Source organism: Thalassophryne amazonica, chromosome 8, assembly GCF_902500255.1.
Source record: "Thalassophryne amazonica chromosome 8, fThaAma1.1, whole genome shotgun sequence".
Classification (NCBI taxonomy): Eukaryota; Metazoa; Chordata; class Actinopteri; order Batrachoidiformes; family Batrachoididae; genus Thalassophryne; species Thalassophryne amazonica.
The window spans coordinates 114,979,609-115,004,188 of NC_047110.1; the positions used below are offsets into that span (position 1 = coordinate 114,979,609).

Sequence of the window (24,580 nt, forward strand, 5' to 3'; positions counted from 1 at the left end):
ACCTGTGATTCTCTCTACTGCATACAGGTACTACACACCACCAGAGGGGGTGCACTGGTTGTTGTGGCCTGAGGTTGGTCAGTAAATGTATTTCCAGCTTGTGTGTAACCTGCTGTGTATTCAGAACAAACAAAGTAGTAATAAATGCAAACCCTGAAACACAACCGCATCCCTGTCCTGTGTCCACGTCACAGCTGCCCTGTTGAGATCGCAGACAGAGCCGACCCGCCGCGTCGCTTTCTCTCAGACTTTTCCACTCACGCTTCTCCAAAATTGGACAAATGTGTGCAGCTTTTTCCGCAAAACTCACCGGCTCTCGGTGTGGTTTTGCACTGCAGGGACTGCCCCTTCCACTCAGACATTATCTCAGCGGTCAGACCGTCGTAGTCCTGAAATGTTCGCGCTCCTCCCTGGCAACAGGCTTGGAGATAACGCATGTGAAAATAATGGAAAGCAAACACTAAAATAATTTAAAAATCCAGCACATTGGCCTGTTAGGTGAAAATCCTCACTCGATCGTGACCCCAAAACATCGTAAAAAAATCAAAACAAAAATAATTACTTTTCATGAAGTTTTTCTTGTCACGTCCACATCTTTACCTGTGACGATGTCATCAATGTGCGCTGATAGCAGTCACATGACAGTGACATCAACTTGAGATTTGGTCGTGAGGTGGAATGGATCTGACACGAAACGGGTGAGTTATGTGTGATTCATTTCTTTATTTTATTGAAATATATGGACGTGGGCGCCCCCAGTGAACGGAATGTTGACGGCACTCGTGCATCCACCCATCTCCGCTTCAGGCAGAGTTAGAGGGTGGGTCTGTATCTGGACTCCCCATGAAACGCATCGTCTACCTGGTCTGTAACCAGAGTCAGGGAGCAGCTCAGGATCTCCACATATTGGAGTCATCCGTCCCCTCGTGGTCCAAAGCCTCAGACGCGGTCGCACAGTTTTTGTTGGGGTGCGGCTCGTTGGATTTGCAGCTGTAGGTCAGGACAAACCCCGTCTGTTCGACGGCTGATGAAGCAGCTATGATGCGGTGTGATCTGGTAAAACATGTCCAGATGTGAGCCGTTGATTCGGGCTTGATGTGACGGTTTCTGGATGAGGAATTTGAAGTGCGGCCTTTCAGCAGCGGGCGGCTGCAGAGCTCTAGAGATTCGCTTCGGCCAGACGTTCACCATGAATCATTCTGGCCACGGAGAAGAAACCGATTTCCACAGGAAGAGGCTAAAACCCCTGAAATCGAGCTGTAAGAGGAGCTCGTAGGGCACGCAGGGGATTTCTGCCCCTCTGAGGAGCTGCCATATTTAGTTACTTCCATATTTATCGTGACTTGTTTTCACAATGTGCACTGTGACGTTCTGGCGTGTTTAGGTGACTTCACACATGCTTTGGAAGGCCACACTTTCACGTGCAGTAGAAGTTCCTGGTTGAGGCAGAGCCGTGTTGCCAGATTGGGCAATTTTAAAGTGTATTTTATAGGTAAAACTAGAGTTGGGCAGGCAAACAAAATTTGGCCTGTTTGGTGTTTTTGTTTTAATATATATTTACTGTAGGGGAGGTGATGGTCTAGTGGTTAAGCGTTGGGCTTGAGACCAGAGGATCCTCGGTTCAAATCCCAGCATGATCGGAAAATCACTAAGGGCCCTTGGGCAAGGTCCTTAATCCCCTAGTTGCTCCCAGTGTGTAGTGAGTGCCTTGTATGGCAGCAGCAGCCTGACATCGGGGTGAATGTGAGGCATTATTGTAAAGCGCTTTGAGCGTTTGATGCAGATGGAAAAGTGCTATATAAATGCAGTTCATTTACTGTACATTTTAGAAGAAGAAACTTTATTTATATAGCACATTTCACAGATAAAAATCACTAAATGAAAAAACACACCATGTTAAAAAACAGTGATTAAGAGAACAATCAGCTAAAAGCTTGACGAAACAAAAATGTCTTCAGCTACCTTTTAAAAGAATCCACAGAGACGGTCACACGAAGGGACAGAGGGAGATTATTCCAAAGTTTAGAAGCCACAGCTTGAAAGGATAAGACTCCTCTGGTTTTAAAGCGGATACTTCGACCTGTGAGGAGGTTCTGCTCCGAGGACCGAAGGGAGCGACCAGAGATGTAGGGGCTGTCCAACATATATTTGGGGGCCTGACCATACAAGGCTCTAAAAGTCAAAACCAAAATTTGAAAAATCGATACAAAATTTGATGGGAAGCCAGTTCAGGGATGATAGAATGGGGGTAATGTGAGTCCATCTGCTAGATCTTGTTAAAAGTCTTGCTGCAGCATTTTGGACCATTTGAAGACGATTAAAGGCAGATTTGTTAAAACAAGTAAAAAGCGAGTTGCAGTAATCTAAACGAGAAGAAATAAAATCATGACTCACAACTTCCAGATCAGAGTTTGACAGAATTGGCCTCAACTTGGCAATATTTCTCAAGTGGTAAAAACAGTTTTTGACCAAGAGTCTAGAATGGTTATCAAGAGACGACGACTCATCAAACCAAACACCAAGATTTCTGATGCTCGACTGAACAAAAGAGCCCAGAGAACCGAGGTGGTTCACAATCAAAGGAATTTTCTGCTCTGGAGCAATAATCAGAGTCTCAGTCTTTTTACAGTTCAACTGAAGAGAGTTTCTAGTGAGCCAGGACTTTACACTCACAAAACAATCCATGAGCTCAGACAGTTTATGTAACTCTGACTCCTTTAAAGGAAAGGTACAACTGAATATCATCTGCATAAAGGTGATAGGACACATTCTTAAAATTGCTAATGATTTTACAAAGAGGACTGATGTACAATAAAAACAGGATTGGACCTAGGAGAGATCCCTGAGGAACTCCATGTAGCAAAGGAGACGCTCCAGACATAATATTATTTACACACACAGAAAAAGTTAATTCATTCATTCATCTACTGCTTAGTCCAATTAAGGGTTGTAGGGGGCTGGAGCCTATCCCAGCAGTCATAGGGCGCGAGGCGGGGTACACCCAGGACAGGACGCCAGTCTGTCGCAGACAGAAAAAGTTCTATTTATCAAATAGGAGGAAAACCACTTCAGGACTGTCCCAGGAATGCCAAAGTCACAATGCATTCTCTGTAGCAACAGTTTATGGTCTACGGTGTCAAAAGCTGCAGATAAATCCAGTAGAATTAAAACTGAATACTGACCAGTAGAGGCAAGCTCTACTGGCTCTCACTGCGGTATTGTATCACTTCCTGTTCCGGAGCACAGCGGTGTTTTTCTGTATCTGTTAGCTGTTTAATCTGCGCAGTTAGATTGATCTAGTTAACTAGATAACGATTTGTTTCACAGTGTAATCTTCACGTGCCTTAACTAAAGCACTCCCTCTGCTGAATCACCTCTAAATTATTTACACATTATTCACTTTATGTGTTTTTAGGAATCCGCTAGCTTAGCGTAGCTACTAGCTCTTAGCCGGTTTAGCATGGCAGCTTCTCCTGTCTCTCCTGCACTTTTCTGCTCTGGATGTGAAATGTTTAGTTATTCCTCGGCCTCCTTTAGCAGTAATGGTACTTGTAATAAGTGTAGCTTATTCGTAGCTTTGGAGGCCAGGCTGGGCGAATTGGAGACTCGGCTCCGCACTGTGGAAAATCCTACAGCTAGCCAGGCCCTTGTAGTCGGTGCGGACCAAGGTAGCTTAGCCGCCGTTAGTTCCCCTCCAGCAGATCCCGAGCAGCCGGGAAAGCAGGCCGACTGGGTGACTGTGAGGAGGAAGCGTAGTTCTAAACAGAAGCCACGTGTACACCACCAACCCGTTCACATTTCTAACTGTTTTTTCCCCACTCGGCGACACACCCGCCGAGGAACAAACTCTGGTTATTGGCGACTCTGTTTTGAGAAATGTGAAGTTAGCGACACCAGCAACCATAGTCAATTGTCTTCCGGGGGCCAGAGCAGGCGACATTGAAGGAAATTTGAAACTGCTGGCTAAGGCTAAGCGTAAATTTGGTAAGATTGTAATTCACGTCGGCAGTAATGACACCCGGTTACGCCAATCGGAGGTCACTAAAATTAACATTGAATCGGTGTGTAACTTTGCAAAAACAATGTCGGACTCTGTAGTTTTCTCTGGGCCCCTCCCCAATCGGACCGGGAGTGACATGTTTAGCCGCATGTTCTCCTTGAATTGTTGGCTGTCTGAGTGGTGTCCAAAAAATGAGGTGGGCTTCATAGATAATTGGCAAAGCTTCTGGGGAAAACCTGGTCTTGTTAGGAGAGACGGCATCCATCCCACTTTGGATGGAGCAGCTCTCATTTCTAGAAATCTGGCCAATTTTCTTAAATCCTCCAAACCGTGACTATCCAGGGTTGGGACCAGGAAGCAGAGTTGTAGTCTTACACACCTCTCTGCAGCTTCTCTCCCCCTGCCATCCCCTCATTACCCCATCCCCGTAGAGACGGTGCCTGCTCCCAGACCACCAACAACCAGTAAAAATCTATTTAAGCATAAAAATTCAAAAAGAAAAAATAATATAGCACCTTCAACTGCACCACAGACTAAAACAGTTAAATGTGGTCTATTAAACATTAGGTCTCTCTCTTCTAAGTCCCTGTTAGTAAATGATATAATAATGGATCAACATATTGATTTATTCTGCCTTACAGAAACCTGGTTACAGCAGGATGAATATGTTAGTTTAAATGAGTCAACACCCCCGAGTCATACTAACTGCCAGAACGCTCGTAGCATGGGCCGAGGCGGAGGATTAGCAGCAATCTTCCATTCCAGATTATTAATTAATCAAAAACCCCGACAGAGCTTTAATTCATTTGAAAGCTTGACTCTTAGTCTTGTCCATCCAAATTGGAAGTCCCAAAAACCAGTTTTATTTGTTATTATCTATCGTCCACCTGGTCGTTACTGTGAGTTTCTCTGTGAATTTTCAGACCTTTTGTCTGACTTAGTGCTTAGCTCAGATAAGATAATCATAGTGGGCGATTTTAACATCCACACAGATGCTGAGAATGACAGCCTCAACACTGCATTTAATCTATTATTAGACTCAATTGGCTTTGCTCAAAATGTAAATGAGTCCACCCACCACTTTAATCATATCTTAGATCTTGTTCTGACTTATGGTATGGAAATTGAAGACTTAACAGTATTCCCTGAAAACTCCCTTCTGTCTGATCATTTCTTAATAACTTTTACATTTACTCTGATGGACTACCCAGCAGTGGGGAATAAGTTTCATTACACTAGAAGTCTTTCAGAAAGCGCTGTAACTAGGTTTAAGGATATGATTCCTTCTTTATGTTCTCCAATGCCATATACCAACACAGTGCAGAGTAGCTACCTAAACTCTGTAAGTGAGATAGAGTATCTTGTCAATAGTTTTACATCCTCATTGAGCACAACTTTGGATGCTGTAGCTCCTCTGAAAAAGAGAGCTTTAAATCAGAAGTGCCTGACTCCGTGGTATAACTCACAAACTCGCAGCTTAAAGCAGATAACCCGTAAGTTGGAGAGGAAATGGCGTCTCACTAATTTAGATGATCTTCACTTAGCCTGGAAAAAGAGTCTGTTGCTCTATAAAAAAGCCCTCCGTAAAGCTAGGACATCTTACTATTCATCACTAATTGAAGAAAATAAGAACAACTCCAGGTTTCTTTTCAGCACTGTAGCCAGGCTGACAAAGAGTCAGAGCTCTATTGAGCCGAGTATTCCATTAACTTTAACTAGTAATGACTTCATGACTTTCTTTGCTAATAAAATTTTAACTATTAGAGAAAAAATTACTCATAACCATCCCAAAGACGTATCGTTATCTTTGGCTGCTTTCAGTGATGCTGGTATTTGGTTAGACTCTTTCTCTCAGATTGTTCTGTCTGAGTTATTTTCATTAGTTACTTCCTCCAAACCATCAACATGTTTATTAGACCCCATTCCTACCAGACTGCTCAAGGAAGCCCTACTGTTAATTAATGCTTCGATCTTAAATATGATCAATCTATCTTTATTAGTTAGCTATGTACCACAGGCTTTTAAGGTGGCAGTAATTAAACCATTACTTAAAAAGCCATCACTTGACCCAGCTATCTTAGCTAATTATAGGCCAATCTCCAACCTTCCTTTTCTCTCAAAAATTCTTGAAAGGGTAGTTGTAAAACAGCTAACTGATCATCTGCAGAGGAATGGTCTATTTGATGAGTTTCAGTCAGGTTTTAGAATCCATCATAGTACAGAAACAGCATTAGTGAAGGTTACAAATGATCTTCTTATGGCCTCAGACAGTGGACTCATCTCTGTGCTTGTTCTGTTAGACCTCAGTGCTGCTTTTGATACTGTTGACCATAAAATTTTATTACAGAGATTAGAGCATGTCATAGGTATTAAAGGCACTGTGCTGCGGTGGTTTGAATCATATTTATCTAATAGATTACAATTTGTTCATGTAAATGGGGAATCTTCTTCACAGACTAAGGTTAATTATGGAGTTCCACAAGGTTCTGTGCTAGGACCAGTTTTATTCACTTTATATATGTTTCCCTTAGGCAGTATTATCAGACAGCATTGCTTAAATTTTCATTGTTACGCAGATGATACTCAGCTTTATCTATCCATGAAGCCAGAGGACACACACCAATTAGCTAAACTGCAGGATTGTCTTACAGCCATAAAGACATGGATGACCTCTAATTTCCTGCTTTTAAACTCAGATAAAACCGAAGTTATCGTACTTGGCCCCACAAATCTTAGAAACATGGTGTCTAACCAGATCTTTACTCTGGATGGCAATACCCTGACCTCTAGTAATACTGTGAGAAATCTTGGAGTCATTTTTGATCAGGATATGTCATTCAAAGCGCATATTAAACAAATATGTAGGACTGCTTTTTTGCATTTACGCAATATCTCTAAAATTAGAAAGGTCTTGTCTCAGAGTGATGCTGAAAAACTAATTCATGCATTTATTTCCTCTAGGCTGGACTATTGTAATTCATTATTATCAGGTTGTCCTAAACGTTCCCTGAAAAGCCTTCAGTTAATTCAAAATGCTGCAGCTAGAGTACTGACAGGGACTAGAAGGAGAGAGCATATCTCACCCATATTGGCCTCTCTTCATTGGCTTCCTGTTAATTCTAGAATAGAATTTAAAATTCTTCTTCTTACTTATAAGGTTTTGAATAATCAGGTCCCATCTTATCTTAGAGACCTCGTAGTACCATATCACCCCAATAGAGCGCTTCGCTCTCAGACTGCAGGCTTACTTGTAGTTCCTAGGGTTTGTAAGAGTAGAATGGGAGGCAGAGCCTTCAGCTTTCAGGCTCCTCTCCTGTGGAACCAGCTCCCAATTCAGATCAGGGAGACAGACACCCTCTCTACTTTTAAGATTAGACTTAAAACTTTCCTTTTTGCTAAAGCTTATAGTTAGGGCTGGATCAGGTGACCCTGAACCATCCCTTAGTTATGCTGCTATAGACTTAGACTGCTGGGGGGTTCCCATGATGCACTGAGTGTTTCTTTCGCTTTTTGCTCTGTATGCACCACTCTGCATTTAATCATTAGTGATTGATCTCTGCTCCCCTCCACAGCATGTCTTTTTCCTGGTTCTCTCCCTCAGCCCCAACCAGTCCCAGCAGAAGACTGCCCCTCCCTGAGCCTGGTTCTGCTGGAGGTTTCTTCCTGTTAAAAGGGAGTTTTTCCTTCCCACTGTAGCCAAGTGCTTGCTCACAGGGGGTCGTTTTGACCGTTGGGGTTTTACATAATTATTGTATGGCCTTGCCTTACAATATAAAGCGCCTTGGGGCAACTGTTTGTTGTGATTTGGCGCTATATAAATAAAATTGATTGATTGATTGATTGACCACGGTCAGCAGCCATCCAGATGTCAGTAGACACTTTTAGCAGTGCCATTTCAGTAGAATGCATCTTACGAAAGCCAGATTGAAATTTGTCCAACATTTCATTATTATATAGAAAAGCAGTTAACTGCTACCACCTTCTCCACAACCTTTGAAAGAAAGGGCAGCTTTGAAATAGGCCTATAATTGCCAGGCTCAGCTGGATCTAAATTAGGCTTTTTGAGAATAGGACTTACTGCTGCTCAGCAGTAAGTAGACAGCAGATCCAGTGGACAGAGAAAGATTGAGCACGTTCATAATATGTGGTGCAACAAGGTCAGTTACAGTAAAGATGTGGGCATGATGTCAAAAGGGCACGATGAGGGTTTAGTTTTTTCCAGTAACATTAAACAACTTAATGCTCGTTTGAAACAAACCCTGGTCTTTGATGTAAACCAGATTATTTCAGTGATCTGAGGCCACGCGACATAAAGATGCAGACCGTGATGGAAGCCGTATAAATGTCGTTCTGTCAGTGTGTGAAAGCTCGTGTGAGACGGGCGCCTCCGGCCTGCAGCGACACAGACCATGTGTTTGGTGTGTGTGTGTAATTCTGACCCTCCATTGATTTAGAAAACTACAAATAAACTCAAACACCTGATTCTCTTATTTGAAGGATGTGAGTTGTACAATTAATTCTGCCCAAGAAAATGAACAGTTCAAAGAAATACTTCAAAGTCTCATGTCACGGCGTCCACGATGGACTGTGGGTAAACCTCTGGCCACAGTTGTATTTTTACACATTTATGTTATATTTTGAACAGTTTAAATGCCACAGTGTTGTTCTGGGGTTTGAAATAAAGTTTGCTGCCCTCTAAAACATCACAGCTGTGTTTGGTTATGTCCTACCTCTAACATGAAGAGCTCTTACAAGTTCTGGATGTTGAACTCAACTTTACAAGTTAAATTGGCAATAAAGAGGTTAAAGTCTCTCTGACTGCACAGTCCGTGTGAGACTGTGAAGATAAATTCCTCTAAAGTGAATCAGGTTAATGGTCACTGTGACGCTCTGATTCAGTTTGAAGTTTTAAAATACTTCAGGACTTTGTCAGACTGGATGTTAAGACCAGATCAGTGTCACAAACCGAACAGTCCACTCCTAGAAATCGGTCCGCCTTTTGCATCTACGCATGCGTCATTTTGGACCACAGCAGCCCGTCTGAGACGGAGTCTGTTCACTCAAAGCAATCAAATGGATTAATGGGATTTTTAACCATCAGATGAAGGTAAAACCTCTGAAATCATCCTAAAGTCAGTTTTAAGCAGAAACTAGGCGAAATTCCGTGACAGTTTGAAATGTCTGACGCGCAGTGAACATCATCAGCTAGCAGCTCATTTAGCCGCGGCGCTCTGATCACATCCGCTGCCTTTTATAATGAAATAATGCTCAATTTATGTGGAAATGATTGTTGTAGAAAAGCTTCAGATAGATGATGACTGGAGGCAGTTTGAAGCAGAAATGAGGTGACAATCGGTGAACCGCATCATCAGGGGGACCGTTCAGTCTGAGACACCAGCCTCTCACATCACTCGGAGTTTATTATTTTATTCTTTGTTGCTAATTTGTTGCCACCCTGGCCTTCTTCAGCCACTGAGATCCTCAGCATTGAACCACCTGTAACACTCCACATGGCCAAAACATAGCATCTGTGTACATGTCTGATGACCATATAGTAAGACAAGAAGCATCAGGACCATCAAGACTTTGACCTTTGCTCTCCTGCAAAGATCTCAGCCTCACCAAACACCTCCGTCCAGCAACCTCATGACTTCTGATCTTCCCAGATGCTTCTTGATTTGAAATGCCGAGGACCTACATTGTGTGTAATTGTGTATAATATATTTTTATTTTTAATTGAAGTACAGTCAAGGTTTAATTTTAGGAACTGTCTGGATCAAATTTTCCCATCGTGGGACAGACGCCTACAGAGTGTGTTGTCTTAAACCTGCTGCCTGAAGAAGAATCCCTTCAGGCTGAAGTGGTTTTCCTGGCTGCAGAAGTGAAGTGACAGCTCCAGGTGGCTTCAGAGAGGACAACAGGCAAAACGGCAACTGTTGGCTGATAAATAATAACCTGCCTGTGAGCTCTTCGGGCTGGACGCGGGCAGGATGACGGCGTGCCAAGAGACCGGGATTAAACTGATTGGGTTTGGATTTTTATTCTAACAGGTGTCTCCGTGAATATTTCAACTTTTGTGGAACATGATATGAAAGGCGGTGATGTCATACGCGCAGTGATCAACAAATAACATGGAACGTTCAAAACGCACTAACGGCAACTCGCAACCGAGAAGATTTGTTTTAAAACTTTAGCCGATTGTTAGAATTGTGACTTCAGTGTTTCCTCCAAACGTGAAGTTTCCCATTTGTGTGTCTGTGTTTTTATTTTACTTTGTTGCGAGTTTCACAGTTTCACGGCGTCACTGTATGAAACGTTTCCCATAAATACATTTGATTCCAGAGTTATTTTTAAATCGATGGTCAGCGCAGCGGCAGGCGGTAAATCCAGCCTTGAACCGGTCTGGACGAGTCAGAGTCCTCACAAAGCTCACGATTTACTCACCGACATGTTTAACGTCACAGTTTGACAATTTGTTCTGCTTTTATTGATCATCATAAGTAACATAGAAACTTTGCAGATTCTGTTGTATTTATGAAGCAGTTTTTAAGTTTGATGGAATGTCTTCTGCTCTTTGTCTCACAGGGTGACCCACCTTTTAATTCCACTACATTTATGATTATAGAACGGCTGAGTGGATCCTTGCCATTTGATTGGTGCTCTATATGTCACATGACATGGATTATTCGTCCCATTTGTATTGCTTTGCAATTAGCGTGCAGTTTCGTTCCATACGTTTTGTAGCATTGCATGCTGGGAACCCCGCCCACTAGTGGGGGCTACGTTTAGCTAAACATGCGGAGTTTGTTTTGCTGACGGACGACGATTTGCTAATTCTTCTAAAATACACACACACACACACACACACACACAGAGAGAGAAAAAACAAATCCACTCCACTATGAGCCGTCTGGAAGCATGAAGAGCTGTTAAGAGGAAAAGCTGGCGTGATTTATCGCTTCATTGAATGGAACATTCCAGCTTTCACGTCATGAAATATTGGTACCACTGAACTCATAAACATTCATTATTTGTATACTGTTGCAGTTAGTTGGTTTGCAGATTTAGATTTATGATCTCATGCAGAAGATCTCTGAGCAGAAAATGTCAGCAGAATGTGTCGGTCTATAAAGAGGAGACGGATGTTGCAGCTGAGGACGGAGCAAACTGACATTTCAGGCCATTTAGAAGTGGGAAAGACAGGGACAATGCGCTGTGAGCCAGGGCTGAGGGGGGAGGCCGCTGTAGGTGAGGGGCCGAGGGGGAGAGGCCGCCATAGGTGAGGGGCCGAGGGGGGGAGGCCGCCATAGGTGAGGGGCCGAGGGGGAGAGGCCGCCATAGGTGAGGGGCCAAGGGGGAGGCCACTGTAGGTGAGGGGCCGAGGTCGTGGCCGCCGTAGGTGAGGGGCCGAGGTCGCCGTAGGTGAGGTGCTGAGGGGGAGAGGCCGCCGTAGGTGAGGGGCCGAGGTCGCCGTAGGTGAGGGGCTGAGGGGGAGAGGCCGCTGTAGGTGAGGGGCCGAGGTCGTGGCCGCCGTAGGTGAGGGGCCGAGGTCGCCGTAGGTGAGGGGCCGAGGGGGGGAGGCCGCCGTAGGTGAGGAGCCGAGGGGGGGAGTGAGGGGCTGAGGGGGAGAGGCCGCCGTAGGTGAGGGGCCGAGGGGGGGAGGCCGCCGTAGGTGAGGGGCTGAGGGGGAGATGTTTGATGAAGATTTGTCTTAGTGATGTGCTTGTTTCAGCTTTATTTAAATGTTTCCTGGTTGCTGTTGTTTTCCTGATGTCAGACAGATTGACGGCTGTGTAATTTGGTGACGCGAGCACACGTGAATGCTATGAATGACACAAACTAGCCTGTCATGTCTTAACAGGAAGCCTGAGGGAACCAAGTGACGAACAGCCCAGGGACCAAGGACTGGGCTGGGCGGGGTCAGGAGGCGGGGTTCCAGGGGGTAAGTTGTGGTTTGTGGCGAGTGCTGCTGGTTTGTGTCCCCCCTCCAGATGCCCCCCGATGACAGAGGCCTCCTCCTCAAACCGCAGCAGGGCGCTTGGCACGAAGCGGCAGGTTCTCCCTGAGGTTGGAGTGTGCCAGGCAACAGCTGCAGGGATCAGGGTCTCTGCACACAACAGCCCCCCACCACCAAAAAACATCCCATCACCCCCATAACCCTCCATCAACGCCAGGCCACGCGGGCCGCGTCCCCCTCAATAGCGTCATTGTTGAGGTCTAAGCCGTCCGTGTCAGAGGGTTGAGGCTCGCCGGGACAGAGGCGTGTTCAGGACTCTGTCGGAGCAGCAGCTGCTTGGAGTCACGTGAAGCCTCAGCAGAGCAAAATCAAACACACCGTCGTTGTCGTGCATCTGTTCCACCGCGACACGTGTTCCATCGCTGAGCAGCTCTTTAGACTCCGCCCACTTCTGCTTGAAATTCTTTTCTGCACAAACGTTTTCTGCAACCTGAATTTCATCCTTTCATCGCTGGGAAGAGGCGGAGCTGGAACCGTCCTGGTGTTATGACTTGTGGAAGGTTGTTTCCGTCCAGGCGGACATGAATGCACCACTTTCCCATGATGCTTCAGTCACATGACAAAATGACTGGAAAGTCGATTCTGAGTGGAGTTGATGCAACTTTTGCACAACAACATTTTCTCTCATTTTCCTTGAGTCTGTTGTGTCTTTTCACTGGAATTCTATGAAGATCAGTAAATTTAGACACTTTTGGGACCTGCATGCGACAGCCAATCAGAAACTGGATGTTGGCGTGTTCATGGAAGTCACCATCGCAGCCATATTGGATTTGTAAAAATGGCAGTTTTTCAGTGACTCGGGTTCGAGGCGACCTCAGGTCTCCGTTCCACTGGCTAAATACACATTTTGTGATTCTAAGGAATTCTGTTGTGCTAAAAATGTGAATGATTTCTTGCAAACACGTGAAACATTAAATGAAACAATTGCTTCAGGAGTCAGATTTACTTATGAAGCATGTTTCATTACAGAGAAAACCTGACAGCTTCACAAGATCCCCCTCCCCCCCCCCCCCCAAAAAAACAGAATAAAACAAGAACTAGTACCTGAACACAGTCAACCTGTTCATTTATTCAGGACATCGACTTTTATTCATATCTTGTCCTCAAAGTTTATTAAAGAAAAAGGAAATTACAGGAAATTTTATTCACCATACAAAAGTCAAATTCAGACATTTTGAAACTGAACAAAAATTAAAAAAAATGCAGAAAAGGCAAAAATTCATGTTACACATTAATAAATTAAAGTTCAAGCAATTTTCAAAGTTATGAAAATATTTGTGATTTTTGTTGTAACTATTATTACATGAAACCAGAAGAAATGAACCTTTTTAGTTTGAGTATCTGTTCTAATCTTTACATTTGCATTTGTTTATTTGAGGTTAAATAGTGATTATTTAAAAAATGTCAACTTTCAACATAGAATTTGTTGAGACTGAATTTCTATTTATGTCATTTTGACTTCTGTCCTAAATCTGAACATTTGTGAGTGTAAACACTCGGTATAATGTATTTTGTGTTTATTTTTGTATCAGGTGATTTGAATCAGATCTTTTCTGGACGACGTGAACGCATCAGACCCGATGAAGTCACTGCTTCACTTCACCACGTTCGTCTCTTTGATGTTGGTGACGTAATAAACACAATAATAATCGCCTCCATCATGCAGCAGCTGTGATTTTAGCTGGAAAATGGATTCGAGTGTTTCCGGGTCCTTTGGGTTCGTGACCGCAGAACACGTGGATCCTCCTGAGAACACGTTCAGTGTGTATGACACAGGGACATCTCGATCCACCAGAAAAGGAACAAAACAAGAAGACAAGAATAAAAACCAAAAAAAAAAAAAAAAAAAAAAGGTCAAAATGGTCATTGTGGAAACAGGTGTTTGTTTTGTCTCTTAACACGAGAGGGCGCTGTTTATCCAGAATTATTCGGGGATTTTTACAAACAATTGTTGGTAAAATGTTGACTTAAATCAGCATTCATGTAATAAATGAATAGTGTGCACATTGTGACGTATTTACTGGGTATATTTATGTCTCTTTTTCTTTATTTTCACTATCTAATGACAGAGGTGTTCATATTGCTAAATAAATAAAAGACATTTTCAGTAAAAATAAATATGATTATGCAAATACATTAATTTGCGCAAACGCTGGGCTTTTAATCTGATTTTTTTTTTAGACATAGTGATCGATGGTAACAGTTTTTTTTTTTTTTTTTTTTAGACTTAAATCATTTGCTTCATGAAACAGTTGCTTCAGTGGCGGCACGGTGGCTCAGTGGTTAGCACTGATCTGTCACAGTGAGGAGGTCGTGGCATCACTTCCCGGCCTTTCTGTGTGGAGTTTGCACGTTTTTTTCTGCGTGGGTTTCGTCCCACAGCCACGAACCTGCTTATTTAGGGTCTGCTCGTTTCTCTGCCTCTGAGCAAGGCAGCATCTCTACATCTGGAGTTGGTTCCTGGGTGCCGGACTGAGGCTGCACACTGCCCCTAGTGGTTGGATTGTGTGTAAATGCAGAGGACACATTTCACTATCTGTATGTACGATGACATTATTATTATTATTCAGGAGATGATTGTTTGGGGTAAAACCCTAAAACCGTTACAACGGTGACACCTAGTGGACAGTGGGAGTGGAGACTAAAGGCCTTGTTCAGGCTGTGACCCTGGTCATTTGGGGTCAGACTCATTAGAGCACATTTATACCTCATCAGGTGCTTTTACCGGCGTGCGTCAGAGCCTGATGTCAGGCGGAGCCGCGTACGTCCCCGGGTCTTCCTGATTGGTCAGAGAGGATTCTTTCTCCACACATCACCGTAATCCTCTTAGATGAAACAGTCCTCGTTCAGTCCTGTTCCAATCCTTCCACTCCCTCTCATGGTGTTGGAGGCAAGTTTTTAATCCAGGTGGATTATGGCACAAATTGTGCTACTGTGGACGTAAACGGCTACAAAATCCATGCTGACACATTCTTTTTTTTTGTCTTCCTAAACATCTGAAGAAATTGTTTCAAATGTTGGGTCTGAAGAGGAAGAACATGGATGAACGTGGATCAGATCCAGCCAAATCCTCTGTTTTCATGGAATGTTCTCTTTGACAGAAACCTTCAAAGCTTCTTGCACTGAAACGTTGGTGAATCTTCTCAAACACTTGCACAGGTTAGTGTCATCCAGATCTTATGGAAATGTTCCTGAGCAGGATCAGAAGCTAAATGAGAAGGTGAGGTTGTGCAGCAAGATGAGTTTATCCTGAGGTGACCGAGAGGACTCAGAATCCAGTCCAAACCATTTCTGAACTTTAAACACACCTTCCAAACTTGTAAAAGGCCACGATTTGAAGCAGCACTGTGAGGACCTGAAGACCTGAGGCTGAGCTGGAGGCAGGATGGAGGACGGGAGGCTGCACATGAGAAGGCTGCTGAGGATTCTGGGACTCTGCTGCCTTTGGACTCTAGCTCGGGCTCAGATGAAGATCCCACCTGAGACGTAAGTGATCTTCAGGGGGTTTTCTCTTCTCAAGACTCCTGAAATGTGAATTTGGTTTGCAAGCTTAAAACAAACAAACAAACAAAAAAAAAACAGTGAGGTGAATCAGGAGTTATTGCTGTAACCTCATAAAACTCATAACACATTAAGATCACAAATCACTGATTGATTGTTTGATTGATAGATTTAGAAATTCCACATAAGATGTACAACAAAACACTACGTGTTAAACCATCTGCCTGCAGAACACATTGATCATGGAATTTCAAGAATGACGTCTTTCCATTGTGGTTCTTCACATCAAAGTACTACAAAATAGGCAGCAAAGATGAATAAAATCTAGATATATCTATAATATAGGTGATGGTCTAGTGATTAAGGTGTTGGGTTTGAGTCCAGAAGATCATGGGTTCAAATCCCCACCTGACTGAAAAATTACTAAGGGCCCTTGGGCAAGGCCTTTAATTCCCTATTGCTCCCGGTGTGTAGTGAGCGCCTTGTATGGCAGCACCCTGACATCGGGGTGAATGTGAGGCATAATTGTAAAGTGCTTTGAGCATCTGATTCAGATGGAAAAGCGGTATATAAATGCAGTCCATTTACCATTTTCCCACAACAATAAACAATAAAAAAAGAAATACAATAAAATTGTTGGCATCCTTCTGTCTCGGAAGACAATGAAGTGTTGCGCCATGGATCAGTCCGTTTTTGTGTTCCAGCGTCTGCTGTGGCTGAACAGCCCGATGTGCGATCGGCACGTCCTGTTACAGTTGCTGTAGTTGTAGTTGTTGGTGGTGTTGTAGCAGCAGGAGCAGACGGCTGACTCTGTAGTCTGTGTGTCCTCGTTCCCCCCACTCGATGTTCCTATTTTCCTCGGCTTGCTGGATCCCAGCCTTCATGATGTATCGCCAGCTGGTACGGTTAGATGTTGCCATCTCCAGGTCAGCAGGGTTTATGCCACCTGCCCGTAGGTCGCATTTGCACACGTCTTTGAAATGAAGTGCAGGACGTCCTCTGGGCCTGAAACTGGTAGCCAGCTCACCATATAGCATGTCTTTGGGGATGCAGCCATCGTCCATGCGGCAGATGTGGCCGAGCCAGCGCAGGCGTCTTTGTGTGATTATGGTGAACATACTTGGCATCCCAACCTGTCCCAGGACATCCTTGTTTGTGACACGGTCCTGCCATCTAATGCCCAAGAGTCGTCTGAGACAGCACATGTGGAACGTGTTCAGTCTGTGTTTTTGGTGGGTGTATAGGGTCCATGCTTCACTGCCACAGAGAGGGTACTCAGCACACATGCTTGGTATACCTTCATCTTAGTGCTGATCCTCAGCATGGTGTTGTCCCATGTTCTGTTCGACGAGGTAGGTAAAGTTCTCAACAGTTTTGAGAATATGGTTGTCAATAGTGATCTGAGGGATGTTGCTGACATCTTGGCCCATAATGTTGGTCTTCTTCAGACTGATGGTGAGGCCGAACTACATGCAGGCATCCGCAAAGCAGGTGATGAGTTGCTGCAGTGCTTCCTTGGTGAGAGCAGCTGCAAAGAGCATCTCCCTGATGAGGACTTTGCAAACTTTTGTTTTGGCTCACAGACGTGCCAGGTTGAAGAGGCTGCCGTCACTCCCGGTATGAAGGAAGATGTCATCCTCAGATTGTCGGAAGGCATAGCGTAGCAGTAGTGAGTAGTAAATCAAAAATAAACAATAAAAAAAATACAATAAAAACAAAAACTAAAAACAGACTAAAACAGAGAAGCACTTAAAATAAGACAAATTTACACATATTGGCTTTCTAAAACACTGTTGAGCAGAGATGACATCACCATGTACATTTACCATGAACAATGTGATGAACATTATGTACACTGTAAAAAAGGAACCGCTGTCTCAAGGAGAAAAAAACGTAACAATTTCCATAGATTTTTTTTTTTTTACATTATTTCAACTTTCAACTGAGTTAATGCCACAAAACATCTCTCGTTAACTTAAAAAAAAATCTTTGCAAATTGTTACATGACTATTTCTCCTTGAGACATCGGTTAATTTTTTAGAGTATAGATTAAGATGAGTTACATGTTTCTCTGTTTAAGTTGAGCAAAGATGGAGTAAACTAAATGGGTTGTGGCTGGAAGACAGAGTACAGTTCTAAGTTTTGACATACTTGTAGTTTGTTCTTGACAGCTTGTGACAAACTGGTGTACTGTGAAGTACAAGTACAACCATTGTCTACGTGACTCTGGACCAGTACACTTTCATTGTATCCGTATCTAAATATTTGGATTTTCTAGCCAGAAATTTACTTCTTGAACTGACATTTTTTTATTACCTTACATATGATCGCTCAGTTCAAATGTTATTACACCACTTTGTGTGATTTTCTGTATATCATTGTTTTCTATAATGGACTCATTTGTCTTAGAAACTCATTAACTGTTGCAGATCAAACACTGAACAGTGTGAGCCCAAGTTTTTAACCAGCAGATTGCTGCCTGTTGAAACACTGATATTAAAATCACCAACGATCACAACTTCTGAGTTCAAAAAATTTGAGGCACAACATGACTCCTGGAGTTTATTATAGAAGCAGGTCTGAGAAGGTCCAGACGAGGATGGACCTGGGTTTCTGTAGATGTATGTTGGTCCATTGTGCTTCCAGGTCATCACAGTTCATGTCACTTCTGTTGTCAAAAGTGATGACATCACAGATGTACATACTAGTTCTTTCTGTAATATTGCCCCTTACAAAGTACAAACTCGAACTATTCTGCACTTTTAAATTTAATTAAAGTCACAGCAAAAATAATCAGGCCTGGGCCCTGCAAGAACTTCTCTTACAGACAAGATCTGCTCTTGCAGAACCCTGGACAATGGATACAAGCAGTATTATTTCGCAAAATCCTTCTCTTATTGGCCGCCGTGGGCATTCGAGGGCGGTCCATCCCCTTGCCCCAGGCCCGCGCAATAATGAGGGACATATGATTTATAATTGTAACCGAACTCTCTTTATCCTAAGCGGTACAAACCACTTAAATCCAGTTCTACATGCACATACCAAGAAAGAACAAAGGAAAATTAGAATAAGAATGAAACAAAAAATATAACCCTAAATATAATAACTACCTTAATACCAAAACAAGTACAGAAAACAAATAAAAAAACCATAATTAAACACAGAGATATATCTAACAATACATACCCCCCCAAGCTACTGCGAGATATGTCCTTTCTTGTGCACGTATAGTTTACAATCTCTATCTTTGCATCCTGGATAGAATGGTCGAGGCGTGTCTCAGAGAAGCACAAGACGCCAGTATTCAGTTTGGGTGAAATAACTCGTACCTCATCTATCTCAGGAAGCAGGCTTCTGATATTCAGATGAAGGATATGCAGACTTCTCCAGTTAAAGGTCTGCCAAACCGTATTTGCAGTGGTTGATCCTGACCAATGCACCGTGTCGTTACGTCCAATGTCACTGTTAGAGACACTTCCTCCTCGTCAGGATCGTCCAATATTTGAGGAAGGTTCAATGCACAGCAAAGGTATATCTGAACCTGCAGCAACCAGTTCGCTGCAATGATCAACATCAAAGCCACAATAATGGACCTGGTCCATCTCCTTTGGTCTTGGACACTCTGTAGGGGACCACAGTCCGGTGGTCATACACAAATAAAAACAGAATGCAATGATTTTCAAATCCTCTTCAACCTATATTCAATTGAATACACCACAAAGACAAGATATTTAATGTTCAAACTGATAAACTTTACTGTTTTTATTGTACGTTTGTGTGTTTGGAGATTAGTGACACCTGCGGCTTTGTACGCTGACCCAGATGTCAGAGGAACAGATTATTCAAATCTGTCACATCACCGTGACATTTAACTCTCTTTTTCTGCCTCAGACAGACAACAGTCACATGACACATCATGTCCAGTAAGGATCCACATGTTAATTTGACATAAGTTTGATTGATTGATTTTATTTAATGAAATTCAATGATATATTGTATACATGTACATTAAAATTCACAAGGATAAGACAAGAAAGTGACAAATACACTTATTTCCACTGTGGGTCTTTTAAACTTGAGGTAACTAAATGAACAGGAGAAAATAATAATAATAAATATTGACTAGTTAAGCAAGTAAATTGTGAAAAAAAATGACATAATTATGAACAAATAAATAAATGTTAACAAATAAAAGGGATGAGACAACATGACTAGGAGTAAATAAAAGAAATGGATTCAGTGATAAAAAACATTATGGAATAGAAGCATCTTTAAGAACTGATTTAAAATAGACTTTGTGTCATGGCTTGTGGTGGCTTGGCCCTGAAGGTTGTAGGAGGCATATGCAAACTCACAGACACAGGTGTAGATCAGGAAAAATGGCTTTATCTGATAGGCAGGCAACAGGTTCAGTACACAGGCAGTCAATCAACGTGGTGGAGGTACAGGCAGGTAGCAAGCTGAGGCAGAGTCCAAAAAACAAGCAAAGTTCCAAATACACAGCATCAAGGAGTTCACAGGGCTGAGGCAGAGGCAAAGTCAAAAAACGAGCAGAGTTCAGGGATAAGACGAGGCGGAGGTTGGTAACATTGGCAAGGCCAGAAATACAACAAGGCACAACAGGACAATGGCATGAGGCTGGAAAGTGTGAAATGCAACAATCTGGCGAGGGACTGAGAGACTGTGAGGGCTTAAATACTAGTGGAAGAATCAGAGTGTGAAATGAGGAACAGGTGTGTAGAGAGTGCTGTACAGGGGAGTGACCAGGGAAGACAAAGGTAAGTGCAAGAGAGTGCAGTAAGACAAAAGCAAAGTGAACTGGGGCAAGATAATTAAGTGACAGAAAACCCAACGGTGCAAAACGTGACGTGCTTGACTAACCGTAATAAACATGAACAAAACAGAGGGGGTGAAACTAAAAACTAAGGTGGCGAGTCCAAGAGTGGAAAACCAGTGATAATAATTAAAATGAGAGGACGTGATACAGGAAAGTGAATACACTAAACATGACAAAACAAACTATTGACAGAATAGGAAATAAATGATGAACAAATCAAAACCAGGGACTAGGTAATGCAATGAATGACTAAACCATAAATAAATGATACAGAGAATAAAACCTGTAACAAAAGCATTACAAAAAGTAAAGAAATGACCAGAACCCAACCAAGACCGTAAAATCCTCAGTGTAAGCCTAGACCAAAATGTGGGAAAACCCAGACATGAATCCCGGGCCGGGACAAAAGTGGTCCTAATATAGAACCTGGAGGGACACCACAGATCACAGGTGAGGATTAAACATCACCAACTCCAACACACTGCTCCTTTCCATATACATAGGCCATAAACCAGTTGACAGCAGGCTCATGTAGGCCAATTACCCAGAGTTTTTGGATTAGAGTACTATGGTCCACAGTGTCAAAGGCTTTCGGTAGATCAAGTACCACCATAGCTGTGCAGGTGTCTTTGTCTTTTTCAAGCTTGATATAGTCTATGAGGTGTATCAAGCATCTAAGAGGACCTGAAGCCTGACTGGAGCTCATACAGGAGCTGGTGATCTGTCAGATATTGTTGAGTTGCCTATAGTTACCAGTTTCCATTCAAGTTCTTGTGGATGGGTGTAATTTTGGCACTTTTAAAATCAGAGGGGAGCAAACCTGGTGATAGAGACAAATTCAGAATATATGTAAGTGCTGGTGTCATGAACAAAGCACAGTCTGTGAGGAAAAGTGATGGGATATTGTACAAACCGGTGGCTTTGTTCTAATTTAGACACTGGAGGATCTCAAGAACATGGTCCTCTGACACTGCATGAAAAGAAAAGCTAGAATTTATGTGGTATTCTGAAAGATTCTGATACTGCAGTAACCAGCGTTACCTGCAGGTGGTGCTAAGCAACAATATAAAAGGCTGTGAGGGCAGTGCAGCCAGTCGCAGAAGCAGAGAGGAAGCCAGGAGACAAGAACAAGATAAATTGCTATAAATAAATATCCATAGTTTCAGTGCTACTTCATCATGTCTTCAAGCTTACTGAACCTAAACTGAGCACTACACAGCAGAAATTGGCGATGAGGAGCGGATTTAGCTTTGAAGAATAGTTTAATGTCGAAGACTCAACTCCACTGAGACAAAGCAAGCACATGGAGAAAATGGCGACCACGTTTGGTGGCGGTGAAGACCTTCATTTTGTTGAAGTGGAGGAAGAATTCAGCACTTATCAAGAAAGGCTAGATAGAGCAATTATTTGTGGCAAACGCACTGAAAAATGGTGATGAAAAGTCAAAAGCAGTGTTTTTGATGGTGGACAGAAAACAGAGCCATGGCCTGCTGATGGAATTATGTGCAGAGTTAAAACCATCTGAATGCACCTTGACTGATTTGAATGCCTGTATGACCTGATGGATCAAGTTCTACAGGGGTTAGATGGAGTAATATGTTTTGCCTCTTTGGTGTTGTGTCTCTTTGTTGTTTTGTCTGTTTGGTGTTGTGCCGCTTTGGTGTTTTGTCTCTTTGGTGTTTTGTCTCTTTGGTCTTTTGGCTCTTTTTGGTGTTTTGCCTCTTTGGTGTTGTGCCTCATTTGTCTCTTTGGTGTTGTGCCTCTTTGGTGTTTTGGCTCTTTGGTGTTGTGCCTCATTTGTCTCTTTGGTGTTGTGTCTCTTTGGTGTTTTGGCTCTTTGGTGTTGTCCATCCATCCATCCATCCATTTTCTTCCACTTTATCCGGAGTCGGGTCGCGGGGGCAGCAGCTCAAGCAAAGCCGCCCAGACCTCCCGATCCACACACACCTCCTCCAGCTCCTCCGGGGGAACCCCAAGGCGTTCCCAAGCCAGCCAAGAGATGTAATCCTTCCAGCGTGTCCTGGGTCTTCCCCGGGGCCTCCTCCCAATGGGACGTGCCCAGAACACCTCTCCAGCGAGGCATCCAGGGGGCATCCGGAAAAGATGCCCGAGCCACCTCAACTGACTCCTTTCGATGTGGAGGAGCAGCGGCTCAACTTCAAGCTCCTCCCAAGTGATCGAGCTCCTCACCCTATCTCTAAGGGAGCGCCCAGCCACCCTGTGGAGGAAACTCATCTCGGCCGCTTGTACCCGTGATCTCGTTCTTTCGGTCATGAGCCAAATCTCATGACCATAGGTGAGGATCGGAACGTAGATCGATCGGTAAATTGAGAGCTTTGCCCCCCTACTCAGCTCTCTCTTCACCACGACGGTCCGATACAGCGACCGCATCACTGCAGACGCTGCACCGATCCATCTATCGATCTCACGCTCTTTGGTGTTGTGTCTCTGTTATTTAGATGACATGTTGATCACTGGACAGAGAACCGCAACATGAAAACTTGGAAGAAGTTCTAAAAAAGGCTGTATCTTCAAGTAAACAAAGATAAATGCATTTTATGCGTCAGAAAGACAACTCAGAGTCGTAACATGAGTTTACAGCAGCACGAAGCACATCGATCCACTGATCAAACCGATCCACTGATCAATTTCACGTGACGAGAGTGTGTGAGGAGACGAACTCACGTGCACGTTTGTTCCTGGTGTCACAGTACATCAATATCTGTTTCATCTGTTGTTGCTGTTTTTGTTTGTTTGTTTCAGGGTTCAGGTTTGGGCATCCGTTTTCTCTGTTGAGCTTCAGCAACTCTCCACTAAATACTCCGGATCTTTGCTGCTCCAGAAGGTAAATGAAACCAAACATTTAGATTAAAATAATCTATTACAATTTTACTGAGAGAAATGACAAACGTGTGATATGTTGTGACAAAGATGTAACATCTGTAGTTTTGTTTTTCTCACAAACCTTTCTACTAATATTTTTTGAAAATACTGAAGACAGGTTCAGGTTCAGGTAACTTTATTTGGACCCGTAGGTAGATTTGGCTTGCAGCAAACAGAAAACAGAAAAAAGGTGTCAACAATAAAAAAAACACTAAAAATACTAACAAAGAACATACACAAAACAAGTTAACAAACACCACCAAGGACTCACAACCTTAAAACCACTAAAAAGATGGTCAGCTTAAAACTAGTGTGCAAAGGGCAAATAAATAAATAAGTATATAAATATCTAAATATAACCATATGCAAACCTACTAAGATTTGTTCAGTTGCACAATTGCTGCTGGGACAAAACTACTCCTGTAGCGTTTTGTTCTACACCTTGGGACTCTAAACCTACGGCCAGAAGGTAAAAGCTGAAATTCATTAGCCAGGGGGTGGGAGTCATCAACTATAATGCAGTTGGTTATCCGCTGTAATTGTTTAGTGTACAGGGACTCTAAACTCAGCTGTGATTCACCAATCAACCGACTGGACCATTTAATGATCTGACTCAGTCTGTTCCTGTCCTTCAATGTCAAACTGCCAAACCAGGCCACCAAAGAAAAAGCTAAAACAGATTCAATAAAAGCACAATAAAATAGTGTTAACATGGTTCAGCCAATGTGAAAATACGACAGTTTCCTGAGACAGAACAAGCGCTGATGTCCCTTCCTACACACCGCCTCACAGTTTGCCTCAAACTTCAGCGAGTCATCAATAATAGTCCCAAGGTATTTATAAGTTTGCACAATTCCAACTGGTTGACCATTCATTGTTGTGTTGCCAGGTGTGCTACCATTCTTCCTAAAATCAATGACCATATCTTTAGTTTTAGATATATTAATCTGAAGATATGAGTCCTCACACCATTTAACAAAATGGTCAACTACAGGACCGTTGCTACTCTCGTTATCCCGCAGCAGACTGACAATCACTGTATCATCCGCGTATTTTAAAATGAACCTGTTTTTAAAGGTGCTCTGACACATACTGGTATAGAGAATAAATAACAGAGGTGAGAGCACACACCCTTGTGGCGAGCCAGTAGAACACACTGTGTTTGATAAAATCCCGTTCACTCTAACTTTCTGTGTTCTGTTTGTTAAAAAGTCTAAAATCCAACCCACGAGATTATTACTTAATTTAAAATGTTCTAAAAGCCTTTGGGTTAAAATACAGGGTTGAATTGTATTAAAAGCTGAAGAGAAGGCAACAAATAAAAGCCGGGCATGACACCCGC

General features: G+C 43.0%; 1 protein-coding gene across 1 annotated transcript in view; it reads left to right on the plus strand.

Moving 5' to 3' along the window:
- The first annotated feature begins 14,879 nt into the window (after positions 1-14,879).
- Positions 14,880-24,580, plus strand: part of LOC117516367 (voltage-dependent calcium channel subunit alpha-2/delta-4-like) — a 159,734-nt gene continuing 150,033 nt past the window's right edge. The window contains exons 1-2 of the mRNA XM_034177332.1: positions 14,880-15,503; positions 23,119-23,200. Of these exons, the coding sequence (XP_034033223.1) occupies positions 15,403-15,503; positions 23,119-23,200 (183 nt within the window). The 5' untranslated portion in view covers positions 14,880-15,402. The remainder of the gene's footprint in view (positions 15,504-23,118; positions 23,201-24,580) is intronic.